The 24,352-nt window shown below is 60.4% G+C and overlaps 1 protein-coding gene and 1 non-coding gene across 3 annotated transcripts; both read right to left on the bottom strand.

Moving 5' to 3' along the window:
- Positions 1-1,719: 1,719 nt before the first annotated feature.
- LOC144378531 (cytokine receptor common subunit beta-like) lies at positions 1,720-23,493 on the bottom strand. 2 transcript variants are annotated; one of them, XM_078052802.1, is made up of 14 exons: positions 23,338-23,493; positions 16,968-17,211; positions 16,064-16,187; positions 12,606-12,796; positions 11,057-11,214; positions 10,815-10,983; positions 10,197-10,332; positions 9,888-10,045; positions 8,137-8,243; positions 7,314-7,476; positions 6,765-6,855; positions 6,525-6,582; positions 5,876-5,979; positions 1,720-5,227 (listed from the first exon to the last, which is right to left on the bottom strand). In XM_078052802.1, exons 2-14 carry the CDS (start codon positions 17,038-17,040, stop codon positions 4,141-4,143), a joined length of 2,619 nt encoding a protein of 872 aa, XP_077908928.1. In that variant the 5' UTR covers positions 17,041-17,211; positions 23,338-23,493; the 3' UTR covers positions 1,720-4,140. The 2 variants fall into 2 exon arrangements, with proteins under 2 accessions (XP_077908928.1, XP_077908927.1); XM_078052801.1 differs by having other exon boundaries at positions 8,104-8,243; positions 23,338-23,490.
- Trnaa-ugc (transfer RNA alanine (anticodon UGC)) lies at positions 1,737-1,812 on the bottom strand. Its single transcript has one exon. It is a non-coding gene; the product is annotated as a tRNA-Ala (tRNA).
- Positions 23,494-24,352: the final 859 nt, after the last annotated feature.

A 24,352-nucleotide genomic window follows, 5' to 3' on the forward strand; every position in this document is an offset into this window, starting at 1 on the left:
GGACAGACTTACACCACTGTGCAAGGATGTTGGTCACAGGGAAGGAAAAGAGGGGCTGGGGGCTAGGTGGGAACCTGTGGACCGTGTTCTCGATTTGGCTGTGAACCTGAGACTACTCTAAAATGTCATCTGCTTTAAAAGTAGCATAAGCCCGGTACAGCGGCGCACCCCTGTCATCCCAGAGCTCAGGAGGCTGAGGCAGGAGGATGGCAAGTTCAAAGCCAGCCTCAGCAACTTAGTGAGACTCTGTCTCCTAATAAAAAAATGGAAAAAAAAAAAAAAAAAAGGTTTGGGAGCACCCAGTGGTTAAGCACCCTTGGGTTCAATCCCCCGTGCCAAAATAAATAAATAAATAAATAAAATAAACAAACAAATAAATAAAAATTTTAAAAGTGGGAGACTTAGCTCAGTAGGTAAGCGCCTCTGGGATTAATCCCTAGTACCAGGGGGAAAAATGTGGCATCGGAATACCAGACCCCACACCTCCCCCAATTCTGGATGTTCTCAGAGGTTCTCCGCCTCCATATTTACCGATCTGGTGAGTTAAAGATAAAAAAGGGTCTCATTTGAATTTGAATATGCCCAGTGACCAGTGAGGACAGCCCACCTTTGAGCTTGCTTCCTTGCCATCTGTGATTTTTAGGGATCCTTCAAGTCACTGGGCCCTTTTCCCCTCGTGGACTCTTACTGGTGTGTGGGGACTCTTCGCTGTCACTGTGGGGACTCTCTCTGCCATCTTCAGCCCCGAGTCAGCTGGGGCGTCCCAGCCTGAGCCCTCAACATGGGTTTTCCCCAAAACCCCACACCAGAGCCCAGGGATGTCACCCCTGCCCCCGTGACTCCACATTCCCAGAGGCGTCCAGCCTCTCTCCAGACCTCCAGCTGGTGGCCTCTGGCCATGTGGAGACACAGGGCAGGGGAAACGTCACTGGACCCCGGATCATCCCACATCCACCTGTGGAGCTTTAGGGGAAAGGCCTCCCTCTCAAGGGCAGGCTCTGAGCCCGAGGGCCAAGGTTTGAATCCTGCCTCTGCTTCTGACCGGCTGCTTCTGACCGGCTGGTTGACTGGTGGAAAGTTGCACAACCTCTCTGTGCCTTAGTTCCCTCCTACAAACAACCAGGATGAGGACAGCGTCTCCATCAGAGGATCATGAAGACTGAATGAGTTGGTCCCACAAATCACTGGAGCCAGGGTGTCCGGAACAAGCTCTCAACCCGTCTCAGCTATTTTAGGAGTGACTCAGTCTCTTCCTTAGTTCTGCATTCCTGTGACGAGCGGCCACACGCAGGACGCCCAGGTAACTTTCAATTGATGTCAGCGAATGATGGCTTTCGGGTGTGTGCTCCTCCCCTCTCCTGGAGTTTTGCAGAAGCCCACCTGCTCCCCACTCTATCTGCCACCCTGCCACCCTGGATCTCGGCAGGTGCCCTGTCCCAACCAGAGCCCTCCCTCAAACTGACCCTGCAGTCACGGCAGGGCCCAGGGACCAAGTGTCCTTCTGTCTTACAGAATCCGTCTCCTAGGATGCCCCTTTCCACCAAGGGTTCAGTTTTATTTTATATTGTTATGGGCCAGGCTATAAGGGCAATGACCGGACTCCATTTCACCCCGAGACTCCATATCATGTAAGAAATGCTCCTCCCATGGGAAAGCCCCGCCTCTGTACCCATTAATAGTCACCTAGGATAACACACTGGGCAACTCTAACAGCAGCTCTTCTTTTTTTTTTTTTCTTCCGGGGCTGGGGATTGAACCCAGGGCCTTCTGCTTGCAAGGCAAGCACTCTGCCCACTGAGCTATATCCCCAGCCCTCAAAACAGCAATTCTTATTCCATGTAAAACTGTTCTCTTTGGTTTCCATTTTTCTTGGGCAATGCACCTTGTCAGAGATTGTCTAGACGTTAGTGACCCTTCCCTGACTGGCACTCAACTAGGGTCATTTTGACCACTTCCCTTCTGCTTGTTTGCTGCTGTGCCAACCTGGAAAGTCCCGTGGGAAATACCAATGTGCCCATTGCGCTGTCTCGCTAACTGCCCAGTCCAGCTCCTGTCCCTGCTTGCTTGCAGCTAGGTCAACCTGGATGTGGTTTTTGCCTTTAAATATCCTAAAATGCCCGGGGTGAGGGCTGTCCCTTGCAGACAGTTATGGGTCCTGCAGGGGGCAGTCCCAGCCAGCGGCTAAATCAAGACTCTTCAGTCTGCACAAACCTGGGACTTGGTGTGTTTTCTGAGCGACCTGCCCACAACAGCATTATAAATATTTTATTGCAATGTTCTCCTCTTAACCATGTCCAGGCATTCGGGGGATTTCTTTCTAATACATTCATTTTCTGAAGACTGAACTACTACAGAAGGCACCAACTGACGGATTTGAGGCTCGATGGCTGTTGACGCCGTTCACGATTCTCTTCAGCCACAGCACAACCCTAAGGCAAGGGAACCGAGGGACAGGAAAACGGCACCTCCCCCATTGGCAAAACCTATCACAGAACCAGGCCATCAGGACGGTGGGGACCGTGGAGACAGCGAGGCTAGGACAGGAAGCCCAGAAAACACAAAGTCCATTCCAGAACTTTCTGCCTCACAAAGGTGCATTTCAGACACATGGACCACAAATGGACAATCCAAAGCAGCAAAGATGCCCGGCTCTGTGTCGGGGAAAACAGAGACACACCTGTGTCACGTGGGTGGGTCCCCAAATACTTAGAATTTTGCATGAAATGCTTAAAACGTAAAAAGAATTGGAAAAGATATAAAAGTCGGGCAAAGGCAGCTCTGCCGTGGACAAGGCCTTTGTCAACTTGGTACCAAAAGAGGAGAAGGAGTTGGCGTCCCCCCTGACAAACAGAGGAGCAAACACGGAGTGCACCAAGTTGTCCCCCCACAAAGTTCAGGACGGACGAGTAACGGCGGTGGGGGGTCGGGAGAGTCACTGGCACCATGGATGAAAGGCCATCCGAGAAGAGTTTTTAAAACCCCATCAGACAAGGAGAGGATCCCACCTATCAAAAACCGTAATGGGCTTAGCCCGCAAAAAATAGCAATGGACAAGATCCATCCAAAACCCTGTGCAAACTCGAGAGCGGTCAGGTAATGCCAACGAGGACCGTGTAATGCCATTATTATTCGTAGATCAGAGAAGCAAACATTTCATAGAACCATAACTCCCCAGGGTAAGGCCAGACGCGGAAGCCCCACTGTTTGGGGGTGGACAGTGGGAGCCAGAGTCCGGCGGTCCCCCTGGAGGGAGGGCAGCTGGCCTGGCCGGGCTGGAAGTCTTCTGGCTACGCTTTGATCATCTCCCCCTTTTCCCTCACGGAGCAGTTTCCCCAACTTTTCTATAGTTGTGGGTTCTGCCATGTGGGTTCCGGGCTCCCCTCCCCTCCCGGCCCCCATGTCTGGGACATCTATCTGGGTAGAACTGTGGCCACCACCTGGCCCTACCCAGATTTGTGAGTGCTCAACATGGCAAGGGCTTCTGGTCCCATGAGACCCCTACCCAGTCATCCCTGCCGGACCAGCGGGCTCCCCAGAAGCTCCCAGCCTCACATGCTCTTCCCCGGCATGTCCCCTCCACCACACCATGTTTTTTGAGTGACAATCGAGATAGGTAGGGGACCATCTGCAGCTGCTAGGAGGACCGCATTTCTTGTGCCCCGCCAGGGTCTGACCCCCCAGGCCCCACATGAAACCTCGTGCCACGTACAGTTGGGCGAGAAGCAGGCTCTGTGCATCTGCTGGGGACACGCAGCTAACATGTCCTTAGGCAAACTAGACAGGCTGCACTCAGAAGAGGCCCACTAGGACCCCCGGATCACGCCAAAACTGAATCAATAAAAAAAGAAGAGTTTAAAAAAAAAAAACAACAAGAAATCTAAATTTTAAAAAAAAATGGGAGGGAGGTAGAGTTAGAAAGCCCAGAACCTCAAAATCAGTTACCTTGAAAGAAAAATGTGTGTGTGTGTGTGTGTGAGAGAGAGAGAGAGAGAGCGTGCGCAGGTGAGTGGCGGAGAAGGCGTCTGGGGAGGACCCGACGCTGGCCTGGGCATTCTCCAGGCCCCTCCATCTCAGCATGGAAGGCCCCAGGGCTTGCAGGGATGACAGGACGGGGCAGGGCTTGGGGGAGGTCTGCGGGCCTCAGCACACCTGCCCAGGCCTGCTGAGGTCCCATGGAAGCAGGGACAGGTAGTCCTGATGCTTCAGGGACTTGAAGAGCTGAATGGCTGGCACGTGGGGCTTGGGCTGCCGTGGGTCCCCGACCTCAGGACAGGGCTCGGGGCAGGGGGGCTTGCTCTGGGGTGAGAGAGGCCCAGGCCCAAGGCCAGGGAGAAAGCAATAGTCACCCTCCTGCTGCAGGACCAGGAGCCCCTCGGCAGGTGGGGACGCCAGGGCTACTTCCTCCCGGGGCTCCCCTGGGCTCAGGATGGGGGTGCTGGACACAGGAGAGGCAGCACTGCCCGTGGGGGGCTGGGGGCACTGGCCCATGGCTGGAGGGAGCTCCACATAGTCCTCGAACCCTGGCTTCCTGGGGTCTGGGGCCCCAAGGTGCCCATCTGGTGGCCTAGGACAGACATTGGGGTTCTGGACTAAGGGGGGGCTCAGAGGCGGAGCCAGAGAGACAGATGGGGTCCCCAGGGGCAGGGCAAGAGCCAGGTCTGCCGTGGTGACATAGGCAGAGGCCACACCAGGGTCCTCGGGGTCTCCAGAGCTCATGGGCAGCGCCGCTGGGCTGTGCTTTGGGTCCTGTTCACCCACCCCCAGCCCAGGGGCAGGAGGGGCAGGGCCGCCCCTGGACTCCGGGGAGGGGGTCTGCTGGGCCGCAGGGCTGGGCTGGCCCTGCCCGTCCACAGCCTGGCCCTGCCCTATCACCTGGGCCAGGGGCACCAGCTGCACCTGTCCCCCAGGGGGCAGGCACAGGTACTCCAGGGAGCCCGTGAGCGCTGGCTCCTGGCTCTGGGGAGGCGCCGGCTGGCCCTGGATGTCGGGCAGGGAGCGGCTGAGGGGTGGCCCCAGGTAGGGGCCATTGAAGTCGAAGCTGGGCAGCCGGTTCTCAGCCCTTCCTGGGGGGGCTGCAGGGCCCGGCTGGGCGCCGGGGGGTGTCTCCGTGCGCAGCCCCGAGGCAGCTGGGGTTGTATCGGGCCCAGATGGTGGATGGCAGGGCACTTGAGGGTCCTCTATGGTGAGGGGTGACACCTCACAGTCTCCAAAGTCCTTAGAGGGCACCCTGTGGGAGAACAGAGGCGGCCATGGAGACGGCTGTGGAGACACGGTGCTCCTGCAGGGGGGGCAGGTGCCCGGGGGCAGGACCATGTCCCTCCACGGCCAGCACTGAGAGCACGGGGAGCAGGCCCCACCAAGGGACACTGGACCGAGTGGATGTCACCAGGGATCACATGTCCATTCGTGATACTTAGTTGAAGGTTGTCCACAGAGGTGTCGGCCAGCACCCTGCTCCTGGCAAGCCACCAGGGCCAGGGCCCAGCTGCCTGCCCACGCCTTCTCCTTCCGCAGTTCTAGGAGTGGTCCATCAACTCTGCCCGACAAAATGAGCAGCCACCACGGGGCTGAGGCCTGTGGCTAATGTCCCTCAGCCACCCAGTGAACCCACTGAAGTGTGGCGCCTCCCTGGACAGGAGGGCAGGAGAGGTCATCGGCTCCAGGGCCCTGCCTCGCTCCGGCCTCTAACCTGGCAGACAGGAAGTTCTGCCTGATGTCCACCTGGGTGCCTCCTGCTTCAGTGCAACTCACCTCTGTGGGTCCCTTCACAGTGAGCCTGGGACACCACCTGAGACTCCTGACACACACTATGCACTGTCCCAACCGGGTCCCCAGAGCCCCAGGGCCCAGAGCCACCGCAGAGCCACACACTCACCTCTCCTGCTCAGGGAAGAGGCTGTCCCAGGGCCACTGGGCAGGCGGGCTTCTGCTGGGGGCAGCCCACAGGCTGGGTGGGGGCCCGAGGCCTGCACCCCCGTTCTGGAAGGGAAAGGACAGGGTGCCTGTGGGTGGGGGCGGGGAAGGCGGGCGGGCTGCAGGACAGTGAGGGGGAGGGCCTCGGTGAGCCCAGACCTGGGGGACCCCCTGGCACCAGGAGAGGGCGGCCCAGGGGGCTGTGAGCCCCCAAGTGCCGAGCTCCCGGGGACGGGGAGCCTGTTCCCAGGCTCCGCTCACCTGGGCGTCCCCACACTCTCCCTGTCCTCCCGCACTCTGCACGAGGCCCCCACAGCAGAGCTGCCCTGTGACCTGACCACAGGGCTCCTGGCCCCAGGCACCGTGTCCCCAGGAGGTGGTCCTCTGAGAAGCCCAGCTTCATGCCCCCAGCACCCTCCCATGGGGCCTGTCTCCAGGGCAGGGCTGCTGTCCCCGCAGGTGTCCAGGGGCAGCTCCCTGCTGGCCAGGCCCTCCAGGTGCTAGGCCCGGCCCACCCACACCCTCCATGGCCCCCCCCGGGAAGGGGAGGGAGGTGGCAGGACAGGGACAGGGGCACAGCAGCAGAGGAAGCCCCTCCCAGCCAGACCTACCTGGAACAGGTGGCTCTTGCCAGGGTTGGGGACCTTCTCCTGCCACTTCCTGTTCAGCCTGCAGCAGCCACAGGGAGGGGACCGTTGCCAGACACCTCAGGCCAGTGGCCCCCGTGCCCGGGAACAGAGAGGACACTGAGGCTGGGGTGGGGGGATGGCAGAGCGGGAAACGCAGGGAGCCAGGCTGTGCCCTCGGTGGCCCTGGGTCCTGGTCACCCACCCCACATGGAGGGCCCTCACCTGTACCCGTAGACGCCACAGAAGCGCAGTGCCAGGAGCAGGAGCAGGGTGACCACGACGAGGACGATCGGCAGCACCCACGTGGGCAGCACTGCCGGCAGAGGGGGGACGCTCAGGGTGGGGAGGGAAGGCTGCAGGCTCGGGAGGGACCGGTGACCCCAAGGCCCTGCTGGTCAGGAGGGGCCGTGGAGGCTCCCTGCGTGGGTGGGTGGGGGAGGCCAGACCCCCAGGAAGAGGAGGCTGGGTGTGAGCCCCCGCCCTGCTCAGGGGTCAGGGTGCCCAGGGTCTGGGGTCTTGCCCATACCAGGGCTGCTGGGGGGGGGGCACTCCCTGGACTTGAATGTCCAGGTACCAGGAGATCTGAGAGGTCCAGAGGGGAGCGGGCAGCTGGCCGGGGGCACCAAAGGCCCCGGAGACTCTGAGCTTCCTGTCTGGCCACCCTGAGCCCTTCTCTCCCTGGGCCTCCTCCCGCCCCAAGGCCCCGGGGGCTTCTCCCTCCCCCTCCCCCAATGGGCTGACCCAGGAGGGGCAGGTGGGCCCTGGCCGTACCCCACTCTGTGGTCCAGGAGCGAGCCTCACTCCACTCGCTCCAGATGCCGTTGTAGACGCCGGGGGTGGGCCTGACCCTCACCCTGGCCCAGTACCGGGTGGAGGGCTCCAGAGCGGGCAGGGCCATGCTGTGGGCACTCTGCAGGGTCTCTCTCTTGCTGTCCTGTGGGGGCAGGTGGCTGAGGTGGAGGTGCTGCCCAGGTGGGGACCACAGCAACACACCCCTCCCGCCCCAGCCCCGGCCCCCTCCCGCCCCAGCCCCCTTCCTCCCCTCCGTCCCACAGAGCCACGTGCAGCCCTGCACGGCCTCCTGCCCCCGCACCCTGCTCCAGTGTCCATGTAGCACAGCGGTCCACCAGGGCCGGGACCCTGCTCTCAGCCCTGGGGGAACACCAGGCCCAGGCCCTGGGGACCTCCTGGCCCACCCCTGGAGATGCCCAGCCCGCAGGTGGTCATCATGGCCGCTCCAGGAGCACAGCGAAGTGGCCAGTCTAGCCCTGAGGTGGGCGTCAGGAGTCTGGAACCTTCTCCTGGCTCCACTGTCCTAGCGTCTCGGCCGGCCCTGGGGGTCTCAGCCCCGCTGCATCCCAGGGACACTCTCAGGGGACCTCGCCCCTCACCTCTGAGCCTCAGCTCCTTCACCTGCTGACCACACAGGGGCACGGCCCCCATAGCCCAGTGGTGACCTCCGCCTGGTCCCCTGCTGGGCCCCGGTGCCTGCTGGGCTCCTTGGGGTGCTCTCTCTCCCTCTGATGCCGCCCCATGAAGCCCTCCCTGGGCACAGGCTCACCCCCCAGTCCTCTGCGTCCCTGCGGTACTGGACCTCGAAGGTCTGGCCGAGGTGTGTGTAGTACATCTTCTCCACTTGCCATCGCAGGCTGTAGCTCTCTCTGTCTTTGGTCACTTTGAGGGTTGGGCGCTCCATCTGGACTGGGGGAGGGAGACTTTTAGGGGTGGCCGTGACCCGGCCCCTCAGCAGAACATTCCTGTGGCTCAGGATGGCCATCCTGCACGTTGTCCTCCCCAGCCGAGGCCCCAGGGCCCAGCCACGGGGGCCTTTGTGTTGCCTTGTGTCACCATTTTCCTGGGGAGGCCCGGCCTGACTCCCGGTGGGCAGAGGCCCACAGCCTGGCCTCCTCCCCAAGCTCGGCGTGACCACACGGCCACCTGGGTCAGCTCCGGCCTGGCCCCGTGCCCCAGCCACGCACCAGCTCACATGAAGGGAGTTGCCCACGACGGGCAGCTCTGCAGTGGAGCGGCAGAGATGAGACCTGATGTGACGCACAGCCCTTGGCCCCCTGTCCCCACGCTGCTCCAGAGACTCTCAGAGCTGCTCTGAGACCTGCTCTACTCTGGGCTCCGGTCCCTTGCGCCCCAGAGGGTAGGGACATGTCTGAAGCCAGCAGCGGCTCCAAGCTCTCCCCTGCAGAGTCTGCCCACAGTAGCTGCAAGGACCTTGGATGACATCTAGGGGACCCTGTCTCCAACCACATTGTGGCTAAACAGAAAGGTGAAGCCCATCTGGGACAGCACCTCCCTCGGCCAGGAGACCACAAGTTGGGAAACTCAAAGGACAGAGAAAGCAGAAACTCGGTGTTGACGCAGAAGTTCTATGTTTCAGCCTCAAACTGCCTCCTGCTATCTGTGAGACGTCAAGTAAGTTACTAGACCACTCTGAACTTCAGTCTATCAATCAGAAAGAAAGACAAATAGAGAAGGCTCATTACCTGATGACTCTGGGGCTTTTACAAAAACAACGAGAAGGTCTCCATGTTGCTAAATTACCCCACGGACCAAGGTCCCTCTAAGTCCTTTATATATTTTGTGCACTTGAACCATAGGAGTCCCTTGGTGCAGGGGCAACCCCCAGAGGGCAGGTAGTGGATTTAAACCCAGGTGACAAAGACAACTAGCTACTGCCTTTGTCAGGCCTGAAGAGCACATGGAAAGCCAGGCCCAACGGCACAGGCCTGCAGTCCTAGTGACCTGGGAGGCTGAGGCAGGAGGATCCCAGGTTCAAGGCCAGCCTCAGAAAGCAACTTAGAAAGACCCTGTCCCAAAGTACACCAAGGGCTGGGGGTGGCTCAGTGGTAAAGTGCCCCTGGGTTTAACCCCTGGTCACAAATATAAAAAATAAAAGACGTATCCGAACTCGGCCACCACGTGGAGCGGACCCTTGCACGGGGGTCCCTGCTACGTCACAGAAATGAGTGACATCCACCCGCCAGATCCCAGTCCTTCTGCACAAACACCAACCCCCAATGGAAACGGAGATCACAGATCAGATTCAGAGGAGAACTTGGAAATGAGTCAGGTCAGGACTCCAATCCGGGTCTGGAAGGGATTTGGGGTGGGGAGCACAGGGGGTCTGCGGGGGCCAGGAGAGGAGAGAGCGGGCACCAGGGGCCTGGCTGACAGAGCAGAGCACTTTTGCTCACTGGACCCCATTCCCTCTCAAGGGAGAACCGCAGGCCGAGGCAGGGGTACCGTGCACGTGCCCAGGGTCACAGTGGGGTGACTGGATTCATAGGGAGGACCAGCTGGCAGGCACCCCACGAGCCGGGGCCGACTCACTGTTGTCCGAGCTCTTGATGAACCTCCCCTCGCTCCGCGGACGGACAGAGACGACGTACAGGCCGCGGGCCCCGGGGTCGGGCACCGGGATCTGGCACCGGAGCCGGGTGTACAGGCCGCTGAGCGCCTCCTTCAGCACCGGGGCACATTCCTCCTCCCTGAGGGCAGGGACAGGGAGGGACACAGGGGGACCACGGGACAGCTGAGACCTGGCCTGAGTCCCAGTGTCCACCATGCCCCAGGGACAGGAGGAGGCCTGGCCAGGGCAAGGCCAGAGCAGGGAAGGACGGAGAGGGGACGGACACTCACTGTGCCTCGGGGCTGGACGCGTAGAAGAGGCCGAAGGAGACGGAGCTGGTCACGGGGGACCTGACCTCCCAGGAGCAGCCCAGGGTGTGGGCCCCGTCGAAGACACACTGTAGGTTCCGGGGCTGGGCCTCGTCCCCTGGAGGGACACACCCCTCGGTCACTGCTCTTCCTCCCTCCAGAGCTCTGGGGACACCAGGTGACAGAGCACAAGGGACCCCAGGCTTTGAGGCAGCAAGCGCGGGCTTGAGCCTTGGCCTGCAGCTGCCAGGTGTCCACATCCAGAGACCGTGGGACGTCCACCCATCCTGAGGCAGGGACGGGCTCCAAGCCTCCTCGTGTGGGGACTGGACACAGAGACGGGGCCAGCCCTGCACGTGGTGCTCATTCACACACCGACCAGCAAGGCTGCTGTGACCATGACCTCGTGGTTGTCACAGAGAGTGCAGGACACGGAGCCCCAGGGGCCATGACGGCAGGCAGCTGCCTGAGCACATGGGTTGGCCCCGGAGGCCCAGGACACGCAGCCGCAGGTGCCCGTAAGGCCACGAGTGGACTCCTGGGCCCTGACTGCCCGGGAGACCCGTCCTAGAAGGACACCTCCCGCGGGGACCCCAGTACCTGGCTGCGAGTCCCAGAGGATCTCGGGGCTCCAGCGGCTGGGCCGTCCCGAGAAGCGCGAGCTGGAGGCCAGCCGCGTCCGCACTCGGGCCACGTAGGTGCTGCTGGGCACGAGGAGCTCTGCGCCCAGGACGGCCGGGGAGGACCTGGAGTAGAGGCTGCTGGCCTCCTGAGGGAGAGAAGGCGCTGCAGGAAGGGCCAGCCTGGCGCCCCCCACACGGGCAGAGCTGACCCCAACCTACCTCCCAGGAGTCGCTAAGCCGCCTGTAGACCACCTCGAACTCCAGGTCCCCGTGCGACAGCCAGGGTGTCTGGGGACCCCCGAGGGCCACACTCCAGGTCAGCAGGAAATGGCCCCCGGTCTTGCTGATCTGGGGGTCCTTGGGCGGGGGCGGCTGGACTGCAGGGAGGGAGCAGAGGGCACGTGAGGGCCACGGGGGCACCAGGGACGGGTCCCAGCCCAGAGCGGCCCAGCAGCACGGTGACCGTGGGCAGAGCCCTGGCCCTGTGGCCTTCCTCTGCAGGAACGTGGGGTGCAGTGAGCCATGTGGGGCCGGGGCCATCTCCAGGGCCCAGCGGTCTGTGGGGGCCTCCTGGGTGACCAGAGGCTCCTGAGAGCCCCGGCTGCTGGTCCCCTGACTGGGAGGCTCATGCTGGGAGGTGACTTTCAAATACCAAACCTCATGTCCCATGTGGACGGGGACCTGGTCTGAGCTGGGGCCTCGGAGCAGTCACCAACCCAGAAGGGCAGGGCACAGCACAGAACCAGCCTGTGCCAGCCCCAGCCAGGACGGGCACCCATGATGGAGAGCTGCGCTCCCCGCCCTGGGGCTGACGGGGAGTGGGGACCCGCCCAGGGCTCCCGCAGAGCAGCCAGGGAGCAGCCTGGGGACCAGTTAGTCCCCTGGTCACCCCACCTCAGCCATGTCCCCCCTCCTGGTCCCTCCTCAGCGACAGAGGACGTGAAGTGTCCAAGGTCTGCCCCGGGGGAGCCTCTGAGGGGCCAGGTGCACCCCTGTGCCCTCCCAGCCCCTGCCAGCCTCCCCGATCGGAGCAGAGAGCTTCAGGCTGGAGCGAGGTCCCTAGGGGCTGGACATCGTCGCCACCTGTTTCCAGAGCCCCTGCCCCTTTCCTGCAGGGCTGGGGTGGAGCCCAGGTCCCAGGCTCGCGAGGCGAACCGGCCTCTGCGGACACCAGCCCTCACTTTGCCTCGTCTTGGCACCGACTCCCTGGAGCCACGGGTCTGAAGAGCCGCCCGCGTGTCCCTCAAGTGCCCAGCAGACACGGCCTCACTGTGCAGAGCAGCCGCCTGCCCCCAAGCCAGAGGGCGGCCTGAGCCCACAGACCACAGCGTGGCCCCGGGACCCCGGAAGGGCTCAGGGGACCACCCGGGTCTGCGGTGGAGGACGCCCAGGGGAAGTGGACCGTCCCTGTCAGTGGTGACTCTGGCGCTGCCTGGGCCTCAGGGGCCTCCTCCCAGCCAGGGCTGCTGTAGAGATGGGGCGGTGACCAGGACGGAGGGTCCTGTCAGGAGGAGCTTCCTGTGAAGCCCAGGAGGGGCTCTGCCTGGAGGGAAGCCCCCGGGCGGGAGCCAGGGCCTGCAGGTGGCAGGGGCAGCAGGCAGGGGAGCCTGGGCAGCGTCCTCACGGGGCACCTGCCCTGATGCCTCCCCTGTGAGGACCATCTCCTGTCCCCCCAGGACAGTGTCCAGCCCGTGGAGACTCCCTCCCTGGCCACCTCCTGTAGCCCGGCCACCCTGGTGCCCCTGTGTGGACGGGGCCAGCCCCTCACCGTGCTGGGCCAGTGGCACGGAGAGCTGGCTGCCCAGCGGCCGGTCTGGTTGGAAGAAGTAGTAGTCGTGGTCAGCGAGGGCGAATTCCTGGTAGGGAATGAGGCACTTCCTGTGCACACACGGCGGAGCTGGGCAGTCCCCCGAGGACGTGTCCTCACTGAGCTCACAGGACACTGGCTGTGCACGGTCCCTGTTAGGAGAGGACAGGGTCAGCTAACGTGCACTAGAGTCCTCCATTCATCAAATGGGTAAGGAAAATGTGGAACATATACACAATGGAATATTATTCAGTCATAAAGAAGAATGAGATAATGGCCTTTGCTGGTCACCAGACGAACTGGAGAGTATCATGCTAAGTGAAATAAGCCAATCCCCAAAAACCAAAGGCAGAAGGTTCTCTCTGAAATGTGGCTGCTGACTCACATGAAGGGCTGGTAGGGGGCATAGAAGTACTTTGGATGAGACAAAGGGGAAGGCAGGGAAGGGAGAGGGGATGGGAGAGACAGTGGGATGAACCGGACATCACCTTCCTACATTCCTGTGAGTACGCGGCCAGGAAAAGGCCACATCGTGTGTAGCCACAGCCACGGGAGGTCATAGGCGTGGATGGACGTGTGGACACCCACTCTACTGCCACCCAAAACAAGAACAAATAAAAAAGCCTCATCCGTTGGTCAGGTGTCACGGAGCGGCTGCCCTGTGCCGGGGTCGTCCAGGGCCAGGCTATCGGTGAAGTTCCAGGTCCTGCCTGCCCATGGCTGCCCTGGGGGCGGGGGCACAGGCTAGGCCACTGTTGACACAGCAGTGGGGACAACTTCACGTGGACAGCAAGAGCAGGACAAGAGATCTAGGAGCTTCTGGGGTGGGGGCTGCAGTTCAAAGAAGGCGGGGACAGGTGACGTGGGGTGGAGCCTCCTAAGGAGGTGGCGGGGAGAGCAGGCAAGTCCAGGACAAGGGGTTCCCGGCAGAGAGGGCAGGGCCCAGCCTGCAGTGCTGCCCACTGGTGTCTAACAGTGCAGGGGCGGGCGGCCTGGGCTGCAGACTGGCCGGTGACCCCACCACGCAGTGCTCACAAGAGGCCCAGGCGGTTAGGACATTAGGGACCGGCCCCTGTAAGGAGTGGAGCAGGGGAAATGGGACCAGCCTGCCCACGTGGGCCCTCTGCCTCCCCGGCTGTGAGTTGACTGAAGCTCACTCATTATCGAGTTCGCCAGGCTGAGTGACAGACCGCGAGTCCCCACCAGCTTGGCTGCAGACGGGACTGTGACCAAAGCTACCGAATGCGTTAAGACCCTTCTCCACCCGAGGCTGCCCTCTGCTCCTCCTCTGATGGAACTTTTCCTGGGAAAAGAAACTAAAAAGACTCGAGTCGCGAACTTCCCCATCCGTAGCCAGGAAGGACCCAGGACACGTAGTGACCCTCAGGTGACAGCAGCCTGTGTGTCAGGAAGGCAGAGCAGCCTGGAACTTAAGACCACGCGGGGCCCCGACCCCAGGGCACCACTGCCCCCCAGTCCCCGGGGAGCCTTGACATGGCCCCGCCGGTGGCGATGGTCTTTCTTGGCCCGTCCTCCGGGTCCTTTGTCCCCCTTTTCCCTGCACCCACTAGCTCCTGCGCATGAGCCGCGGCCGTGAGCGAAGCCGACCTGGGCCTGGCCGTGTCGGGAGTTTGGTTTCTGTGTGGGTCGGGGCAAATGTGGACAGAGTGAAGGAAGGGGTGGCTGTTTGGAGCAGGCTGTGACGGGGACCTGGATGGGGCAGGCTGGGGCCACCCAGCGGCTCCTGGACCGTCCCCGTGATAGGAAGTGGTCTGGACGGGGAGGAGGGGTGGGCACGCCAGAATCAAGTGCGGAGTGAAGGACAGTTTGACCGCATCGCGGAGGGGTCAGGTGCCCGCGGGAGTGGGGGAGGGCAGATCCTAAACCAGACCAAGCCTCCCCTGGCTCAGGGTGGCCGCCCGGGAGACGAGGGAGAGGGGCAGGAGCGCCTTAGGGACATCTGGAGCCAGAGACACCTACTCCATGTGACAATGTGGAGAGGCAGGTGGCGGCCGTTAGCGAGGCCTGGGCGAGAGATTTCCTCCTGAGAGGCGCTGCCCGCGGCCCAGGCCAGAGCTAAAGGTTGGCTCCAGACATAAGAGAGGAGGCCCAGACCCCGCCAGGCCCAGGCCAGCGAGGCCCAGGCCAGCCTTTACCTTGAGATAAAAAATAAATAAAGGAAGGAAGTAGAGGAAGAGACCCACGGGGTGCATGGGGACATGAGGGGTCTGGGTGACACGGCACTAAGTCAGGTGCCAGAGGAGTGACAAGGACACAGTGGTCATCCAGAAGAGGTGCGTCCCAGAGCCAGACAGGGAGAGGGCTGGGACTTCCCTAGCTCTGGAGGTACTGCTCACTGCAGGTGGCAGGGTGGGGACAGCAGGACCTGGGAAGGGGACTCATGGAGGAAGGACCAGTAACTTAGAGGAGAGCCACTGGGAGGGACAGAGGGAGGGGCTGGGGCTGCGGGGACGGGGACGCAGGGCCAGGAGCTCCAGGGCTGCGGTCACTGTTGGCGTCTGGAGCCCGGCATCGGGCCACACTTACAAGGTGATGGGGATGGGCCTGGGGGAGGGCACCACCGATGGCACAGGGGGTGGGGACAGTGGTGACAGCCACGTCCTTGAGCAGTGAGACCTGAAGATCCAGGTCAGGGCTCAGAGTGGCTGGGACATGACTCCCTGCAGGGCCGGGGACACTGACCAGGCCAGGTCCAGGGAGGTGGCAGGTGGGGGGAGCGGGGGTGGGCTCCCCTTCCAGGCTTCTGCTGTCTCGGGGAGGGGGAGGGAGGGTGGCCCTGGGGGACAGGGGAAGGCGCATGGAGGACTCGGGACAGCAGCAGGGAACCCTGGAGGGGGGGTGTGGGGTGTGGAGAGATGGCCCAGGAGCAGCCTCCAGAGGCCACCCTGCTCCTTGGGACTCGCCCTTGACTGTGTCATTTGTGGTGATTCAGATCCCCAACAGGCCAGAGTGACCACCCCCAGTGGCCTGTGCACAGCAGCCATGAGACGGGGGCGGGGGACCCCTCAGGGGGCGGTGGTGGGGCTGGGGACACTGCGTCTGTGCTGCCGCCTGTCCTGACCACCCTGTGGCCGGCCAGGGCCGCCCCTCCCTGGGCTCCGTCTCCTCCTCTGTGACCTGGGCCTGGTGTCCTTGCCCCGTCCACCTCCAGGGAGGAGGAGCTAAGTCAGTGGTCACCATCACCTCCACCGCCCCATTAGCCTGGAAGGCTGTCTGTCCCCAGGACCCCGACATGGACACCAGCGCTGGGCCCGGGGGTCCTGGCCACCCTCCTCCCTTGTCCTGTGCGTGGTCCAACCCGATGCTGACCGACACGCCCCTCTCCACTCCACAGCACGGGGGCCAGGCACAGGGACAGGGCAGGTCCTACCTGTGTCCCGGCTCCCAGGGCCACTCACCCATTCACCCTGCGATGGAGGGTCAGGTTGAGCAGCCGCAGGGCGTCCTGCGTGTCCGCCCACCTGCAGACGATGCGGCTGGTGTAGTTGTTGTAGCAGCGCAGCGTCTTCAGCGGGATGGTTTCTGGTGGCCAGAGCAGGAAGGTCACTCCTGTCGTCCCCTCAGTGTCCCTTGTCACCGCCCCAGCTCCTCGGGGACGTGCAGCCCTGGGGAGGGGTCTCCTGCCTTCCTGCAGAGGCCCTGGGCCTGTGTGGGCTGGGGGCTCTGAGGTGGGGACAGTCCCCTCCTGACAGAAGCACAGAGGAGCTGGTTCTCGGCACCTCAGGGCCCTGCCTGGTGCTGCTCCAGGTCCCCCAGGACAGGGACCTGCCTCAAGCACAGGTCCTGTCCCCAACCCCATGTGCACCAGGGAGGAGAGGCGGGGCCCAGGCCCCAGACCCCACAGGCACTGCCCGGCCCCGGGCCCTGCTCCCTGCCCTCAGCCTGCCAGGCTGGGCCTGGAGGGGACATGGCTCCTGGGGTCACCAGAGAAGTCAAGTTCCCCGGGGGCTGAAGTGGGAGAGAACCAGGACCCGAGGGGGGACCTGAGGCCACCAGAGGATGGAGGGTGTGTGAGGAGGGAGGGCAGAGGGGCTGGGCCAACCTGGAGGCAGGGCCTCGGGGCCCCGCTGAGAAACGTGGGCAGAGAAGGGACCATGCCTCAGCCAGGTTCTCCAGGAGGCCAGGAAAGGGGGGACGGGGACCTGGGGACAGGGGCGGTGCCCAGGGAGGAGGAAGAAATGAGGGAAGCCCAGGGAGGACGGCCGGAGCCTGGCTCTGGGAGCTTCTGGGGTCCAGTGGGGGAGGCCCCCTCAGGGCCCAGCAGTGAGGGGGAGGGGAGAGGGGGGGAGCCGTCAGACTCACCTTCTGCCCCTGTCACCCCCTGGCCCCAGGGAGCCTGCAGGGCCAGGAGGAGCAGCCCCCAGGTCAGCGCCATCTCCCTGTCAGCCCTGAGCCTGCATGTGGCTGTGCAGATGAGCCCCGCCTGTGGGCAGACCGCGGGTCCTCATGGTCCCAGAAGTCTCTACTCCTGTCCTTCCGGGCTCTGGGCCCCATCCATGTCACCGGCTCCTGTGATTCGTCTCTCCAAGACTTGGCTCCTCTACGCCTACAGAAAGATGTGTCTGCTGGGAGCTGCCCAGGGCCCGGCCCCTGTCCCCGGGGGAGAGCCCAGGCCCCCGTGTTGCGCCCTGAGTCAGGCCCTTCCCTGGAACCTCAGGGGCCTTGGGGCCACGGTGGGGCTCAGAGGCTAATGAGACCGTGGTCCCCTGGTACAATGTGCAGTCACCTGAGAGAGAGGCCTGGGGCTGGCTCTGAACCGGCTCCCCCTGGCCTTCCAAGCCCAGCTGCTCGGGAGTCAGGGTTTGGATGCTGGGTGTCACCCCAAGGTGTGAGCTCTCTGTGCGCCCCCCGCCCGGCTCCGTTTACCAGCATCTGTCCCACAGGCCGTCTGCCTCCAGTTCTCCTTTCCCTGAAGAGGCTGGGGATTTCCTCATTTTCATTACCTCCCCAGCCCTGGGAAGTACCCGGAGCAGAGCCCCGTCAGGGTGGCTCCCTCCTCTGCAAAGCTGTCTGAAACCTCGCTCAGAACGCACGTACCACGCCACCAGGCTGCCTGCCTGCCTGTGTGCCTGTCCCTCTGTCTGTCTATCTACTTGCCTACCTACCTGCCAGTGGCCATCACAGGGTCAAACTGTGTTTTCCCTCTCTGATAGAGGAAGAATCAGTAAACAATGCGAAGGGGTGAATATTCAATTAAAAACCTGCTAGGATAATTGAACAGCCAGGCAAAATCTCCACCTCACACACTCCCCAAACGGAGGTCAACCAAAAATTCAAGTGCAAAAAGGCGAATCCCATTAAACTTCCAACCGTAGACGTGAACCTTTGACCTACTTAAACTTAAAAGCAATTGAAGGCATCAGAGAGACAGAGACTGACCAGAGACAGTTAGGTTTGCAAAGGAAACCTTCTGTATTTTATAAAAACTAACAGAAGCAAAAAGCAAAGCCCAAAATGCACACACACACATGTCTGCACCCATATCCTAATCTGTCAGGGCTGCAGACTAGGCAGTTCATAAACAGCAGATGTTTGTTTCTCTTTTTCTGGGAGCCAAAGTCCACCATCGAAGTGCTGACCAATTTGGTATCTGTTGCGGGCTGCTCCCTTGTGGACTCCTCATGATAATCTCATGGGGTGCAGGGGGCGCGGTGAGCTCTCTGGCCACTACTCTAGGACCCTGATCTCTTTCAGGGGATCCACCTCCCACAGTTTGACCTGTGAGTTTTGGGGGAACACACACATACAGATCATAGCAACCCAAACGAGAGAAAACAGGTGGCCGTCTCCAACTGGAAAGATTAAGATGAACCGAGGTCATCAAAGATTGCAAATGAACACTCCCGCGTGCCCAGAGAGCTCTCCTGGTGCCTTGCGTTTGCTTAGGTTTACCATTGGCCAGGCACTGTCGGCAGGTGTGAGTGCATCTGCGTGGGCTACAGTTAGGATCCTCACTTTGCAGATGAGGGAAGCCAGGTAGGGGGTCCACACGCGGGGGCCCACGCTGGTACAGGGCAGGCGGGCTCAGGACTTTGCAGTCTTAGGCACAGTGTCAAGAGGAGGTTGAAATTCCTGATCGCCAGTGTCAGACGGGTCCTCTCTGACCTAGACCAACTTGACAGACATCTCTACAGACCTCACAGACCAAAAGACAGGAAGACTTTGAGACCCGCAAATCGGCATCCTCAGGGAGACAGGAGACATCAGAGCTATTAAAAACCCAGACTTATGTGCAAAAAATAGAACACGGAGTTCCTGGAGTGTGAAGATAGAGATCTGTAATTTAAGGATCGATAATAAGCCAAATCCCAGAGCGAACCCCACAGACGAGCGCCTTGCAGAGACAGATGTTTAAAGATAGAGCACATGGCCCGGGGGCGGGTGGGAGGCTTTATAGACACTGAGACCTGAAATCGGGATCCAGGAATTCCAACCTCCAGAGGCAGAGGCAGAGAGAATCGGCACACATGGAGGGCAGTGCCAGTGCCTGGCTGTCCCCGTTCTCCTGGAAACAGAAACCCAAGCTGGGCTTATTATTGCTGCACACAGTAAAGTTACATTCTTTATCCTTTCCTGCCATAAGGCACGGACAGGTGACTACATGTTGTCCAAGAAGCTGCGAGTACAAGCTCTTTGTGTGTCTTTCAGAACTGAATGCTTAAAGGCCTCAGGTGGGAAGGGGTCCGTTGTTGTTCTTCTGCATGTCCTCCTTCCTCCAAGCCCGCACTTCAGAAGTGATGGTTGGAACTCCAGCAGCCATTTGGACCATGAGGTTACCTTGGGGATGGGAGCCATATGCAAGGACCATGCAAGAGAAACAGAGGAGCCCGGATTCCTCTTGTTGCTTTGGAGCAACTGTATCAGCCTGAGATGACCCACCACTGGACATTAGGGGGAAATGAACTTCCATGTTGCTGAGCCACTGTGTTTGGGGAACTTTTCACTTGCAACCCATCAGATACAGTTGCCAACTTTCCCAGGTCTTTAAAGGAGACAACAGTCTGCTAAGCAAAGAACAAGATGACTTTGGTTTTGTTTTTTTTTTTAACACAACAAGGAAGACTTTATTTATAGGGGGAGTTTGTAATAAAAGAGATGAGGCTCGACCCCAGGTTCCTTTCTACCAGTGCCATACCCAGTCACAAGCAGACTGAACTTTCCCATCTTCCCAAAATAAAAGGGCAATCCTGCGAAGACTTCCACAGAGAAGTGAACAAGCAGGTTACTTTCACTGGGACAAAGGTCAGGCTAGCAAGAGATTTCTCACAAGCAGCCCTGAACCCTAAACAGTGCCGTCTTGAAAAGTCCCCAGAAAAAGTCGTATAAACGAGAATCACAAGAGGCAAAAATGTTTCCTTTTTTTTTTTTTCTTTTTGACATTCAAAGGCAGCAAAATTTTGGGTCTCTTAAAGGTAAGGAAAAAAATTTCAGATCTTTTCTCTAAGAGTATTCATCTAGGATATATTTCAGGAAAGAAAAATTGCAAAAAAAAAAAATAGAGAAAGATCACACGCATTGCTGGAAAAAGAAACCAAAAAGACTTAAAGTTGAAGGAAGAAAAATTGTCAACGGCACAAGGTAAAAAGAAGCAAACGCAGGAAAACGATATTGAAGCAAAACCCAGGGGACTTTGTTGTGGAAGTCGGGGGTGAGTTCGGGGTGGAGGGGAACTGAAAACGCGGCCCGGATCTTGCCGGGTGCTGGAGGGGCACACGTGTGCTCATTAACCCCAGATGCTGCTGCAAAATCTAAACTCAGTGTCGGTGTCAGTCCTATGAAGTGTAAGCCACTGTGGCCGCGCACACCTGTAGTCCCAGCTGCTCGGGAGGCCGAGATGGGAGGCTGCTTCGGCCCGGGAACAGGAGACCCATCTCAAATAAATAAATCGACAAATAAAATGTAAAAAGTCACTAAAAATAAGGAGTGTGCATAGGGCCAAGCAGATGACCGAGAAGAGGTGGAAGAAGAAAAGAGAAAACCTAAACCCCTTACTCAAAATCCAACACGCACATCAGAGTTCCTCAATTCATGAAGAGATTATTTGGTTAGGAATAAAAACAGAAATAAAGGAGCAAAAGACGAATTCACCCCAGACCAAGCAGCTTCACGGGAACACGTCACAAGGTTTCTTAAGGAAGGGTACATGGTGGCCAAGTGGGACAAGGGGACCCAGTGGTGAGACCCAGAGAAGTGGACGAGGGAGACACAAAAGATGACCCCAATACTTGCAAAGGCACAAATCATCCCTAAACAAACAAGCAAACTCACCCCGGGGAAAGCTGGGGGGCGCTCGGTGATCCGGAATGGGCCAGAAACCCCATCCACGTCAGGGGAACCCTAGCGCTCTCCCGGGAAGGCGCCCACGGAGGGGACCCCTCGTCCACCTGCCGGGGTCATTCCCGCCCCCAGTGATCCCTAACTTCAATGTGATCCCAATGAAGGCTCCAAGAGGATTCCTACCAGACTTGACCAGCCGATTCTAACTCGAAGTTTGCTTCGTTTGCCAGAAAAATAATCAGGAATGGAACCGTCGGACCAGAAACAGGAAAATCGCCGCGTGCGTGGAGGACGCTAGGAAGTCACACCTGGCACTGAGCGACAGAGGGACCTCACACTAAGATTCCCAGATAACTAGACCATAGCTGTTTTCAAAGTTAGATTATCACCTTACAGATGACCCATCCCTCCAAATACCAGGTGGATTAGAGATCTAAAAAGGCAAAACTAAAATAAACCAAATGAAATAAAATACAGTTTAAAATAAAAGTGAGCTGGGCACAAAGTCACACATGGGATCCCAGCAGCTCGGGAGGCTGAGGCAGGAGGATTGTGAGGTCAAAGCCAGCCTCAGAAACTCAGTGAGACCCTGTCTCAAAAACATGAAAAAGGGTCTGGGAGTGTGGCTCAGTGGGTAAGTGCTGGAACCAGTACCTCAGTCAGTTAATTAAGTTATCAGGCATCTTTCTTTAATATCTGGGGTTGTACAAGACAAAACCAGAAATCAGAAGGTCAAAAATAACAATCATGACAGATTTGACTTACGAATTCATAAACAGAGCATTTTTATACGATGTGAGACGTCTTGAACGTGGCAATGTAAAAAGTCGGTGAGAATCTGGGAAAGTGTATTTGCCACAGTTTGTGAGTCCAATATCAAGACGCCTCCTAAGTGATTCTGCTGCAAAGTGGAGCTTTACATCAGAAAATGGGCAAAGAACTTCCCTGTGTCCATCAATGAAGGGGCCATGAGCACATGGAAGACGCAGGGTCCAGCCACAGTCAGGGAACGGGGAGATCTGGCAACGGGGAGAGACGTGGGACATCCATGACATGGGACAAAATGGACCGGTCGGTGGTTTCCCTAAAGGGGCCTGTCAGGCACGTCTGTGCCCGTGTGCGTGTTAGTCCAGCCCCTGAGGACAACTGGACGGTTCCTATCAACATTTCAGGCTCACGACCAAGGTCTGCCCAGTAACTGATGCTCCTGGGAGTGCAGGCTCCAGAGTCCCCTGGGGGGTGTGGAACAGTCAGCCACAGCCTCAGCGTCTGTGATATGGGGCGAGCTGGGGGCGAGGCCCCGCACTGACCACCTCTTAGGGCTTGTTCACGAGGTAGAGCTGTAGGAAGCAGGTGCAGGGTTCCCAAAGCACAATGTCATCACCATCCTCCGGATCAGTGCGGGTGCCGGAGTCCCCGTCCCGTAAGAGGAAGACGGTGCGCTCCTGTCACACCTAGGGAACGTGCCCGGCAGATGACGTGGCAGAGGGTGGGACGGGGAACCAGGGCGCAGGTGGCTGTGAACTTGGCCTTTATGCTCCTGAGTCTGGATCACCCTGATTTCTAATAAGGCAGGGGGGTCCACTCGTTGACAGGAGATCCGGGAGCTGCCTGCGGCCCGGGCCCCTGTGAGTACTGACCCCACACTGTAAAGCCGAGGAGTGGACCAGAGTGGCCCGTCACTAACGGGCCAGGTCTGCTGGTTACAGGGCCATGTTAAAATCAGGAGGGACGACAGGAAGAATCAGCATCTGGTCATGTAAAATGGAACAGCAGGGAATTGAAGACTGGAAACCACCCGCTGGGCGCCGGCGCCTGTCTGGAGAGGCCCCACAAACTCACACCCCGGGTGGACCCGGCACCTGTCCCCTGGTCCCCGGGGGTGCAGCTGTGACAGGCGTCCCACACCGGCCGACCCACCTGGGCCCAGGGCACACACGTCTGGGCCTGGACTGGACCCAGCCTCAGTGCTGTCCGGGAGAGCGGGAGACCTGGCCCTCCCCTGCGGCCCTCGGTGGCTGTGTGTGGCCAGCCCTCTTCCTCTCCAGGGACTCTCCGTCCCCTTCCTTTTCCACTGATGGGAAACAGAAGCCCAGGGCACAGGGGGTGCCCTCCCTGCCACCCACACCCTGGTGACAATGCCGAGGCAGACGGCACGAGGCGCCTGACTCCCGGCTGGGCTGGGGAGGCCGCTGCCCCAGAGCCCTCACAGGGGACGGAAGGACGTCCGCCCCCTGGCTGCCTCCTCGCCCGCTGGCTGCCCGGAGTCTGGGCTTGAGTCCTCCCCAGATAAGTCCCCATCTCCGCAGGTCCCCAGAGCCAGCCGCCACCCCAGCTCCCTGTCCCTTCCCCCTGGACTCTGCACCCCCAGCCCTGCCCCAGAGCCAGGCCCTACCTCGGTGTGTGTGCGCGACAGGCGGCCTCCTCCCGGAGCCTCCGGCAGCAGTGAGCCCCAAGCTTCCTATTTATTTGAGCTGCCGGTCGGGAAACAGAAGCAGAAAGAGGAAGCGAGGTTGCTGCTGGGGGGGGCGCCTTTCGCAAGCACCACGGCTTCTTAGAACTGTGACAGGGCATGTGACATCTGTCTCTGCTGGGCAGACCCCCCCCCCCCCCCCCCGTTAACTCCTACTTGGTTCTGTGGGGCCTCCTCCAGGCAGCCGTCCAGGACTGCCCCAGCGGGGAGCAGAGGGAGGCGTCCAGACCACAGCAGCAGCAGGTGGGCGCCCGGGGCCAGGCAGACCGGGGCTGGACTCCGAGTCTAGTGCTTCTCAGAGTGTGACCTTGTGCACATCACCTGCAGGTGACCTCTCCCAGCCGCGGGACCCCCATCGGTTACTCCCTGGAAGGCTGATGAGGGAGCCCAGGGACAGGCTGCGTGGGAAGACCTCAGCTCAGAGCTGGGCACGCGAGGACGCCCCGCGAGAGGCGGCCACCCTGTCCTGCGGTCCTTGGCTCGGAGGAGACCCTGGGCATGAGGGGACTTAGTGGAGGAAAGGGGAGATGGGTGGCTGCTCCCGAGGAGCCGGGGGCTTGGCAGGCTGCACCCTCTCTGGCACCTGGGTTTCCCAGACAGACAGTGTCTCCGTGCCACATGGCGGAGCCGGGGGCTAATCCCCAGAGACAATGGACAGGGCCAGTGGCAGCGCCTGCCCAGCCTCGCTGGAGTCTGAGGCCAAGGGAAAAGCTGGACCTGGGGTGGGGGACGAGGTCAGCCAGGGGACCAGGCCTGGAGGGCGGGGCCTGGACGCCATTGACCTCTGCCCCTTGTGTTTGCCTTCCTCGACCAGGAAAGGCCTGGGGCCCGGCCTGCAGCGCCAGCCCTGGCCCAGGAAGTGCAGGCCGGAGGGCAGTAACGGGGTGCCCTGGGTGATGTCCCCTCCCAGTGTGCCAAGTCCTGCGGATTACCCAGG

The sequence above is a fragment of the Ictidomys tridecemlineatus genome, chromosome 6 (genome assembly GCF_052094955.1).
Source record: "Ictidomys tridecemlineatus isolate mIctTri1 chromosome 6, mIctTri1.hap1, whole genome shotgun sequence".
NCBI lineage: Eukaryota > Metazoa > Chordata > Mammalia > Rodentia > Sciuridae > Ictidomys > Ictidomys tridecemlineatus.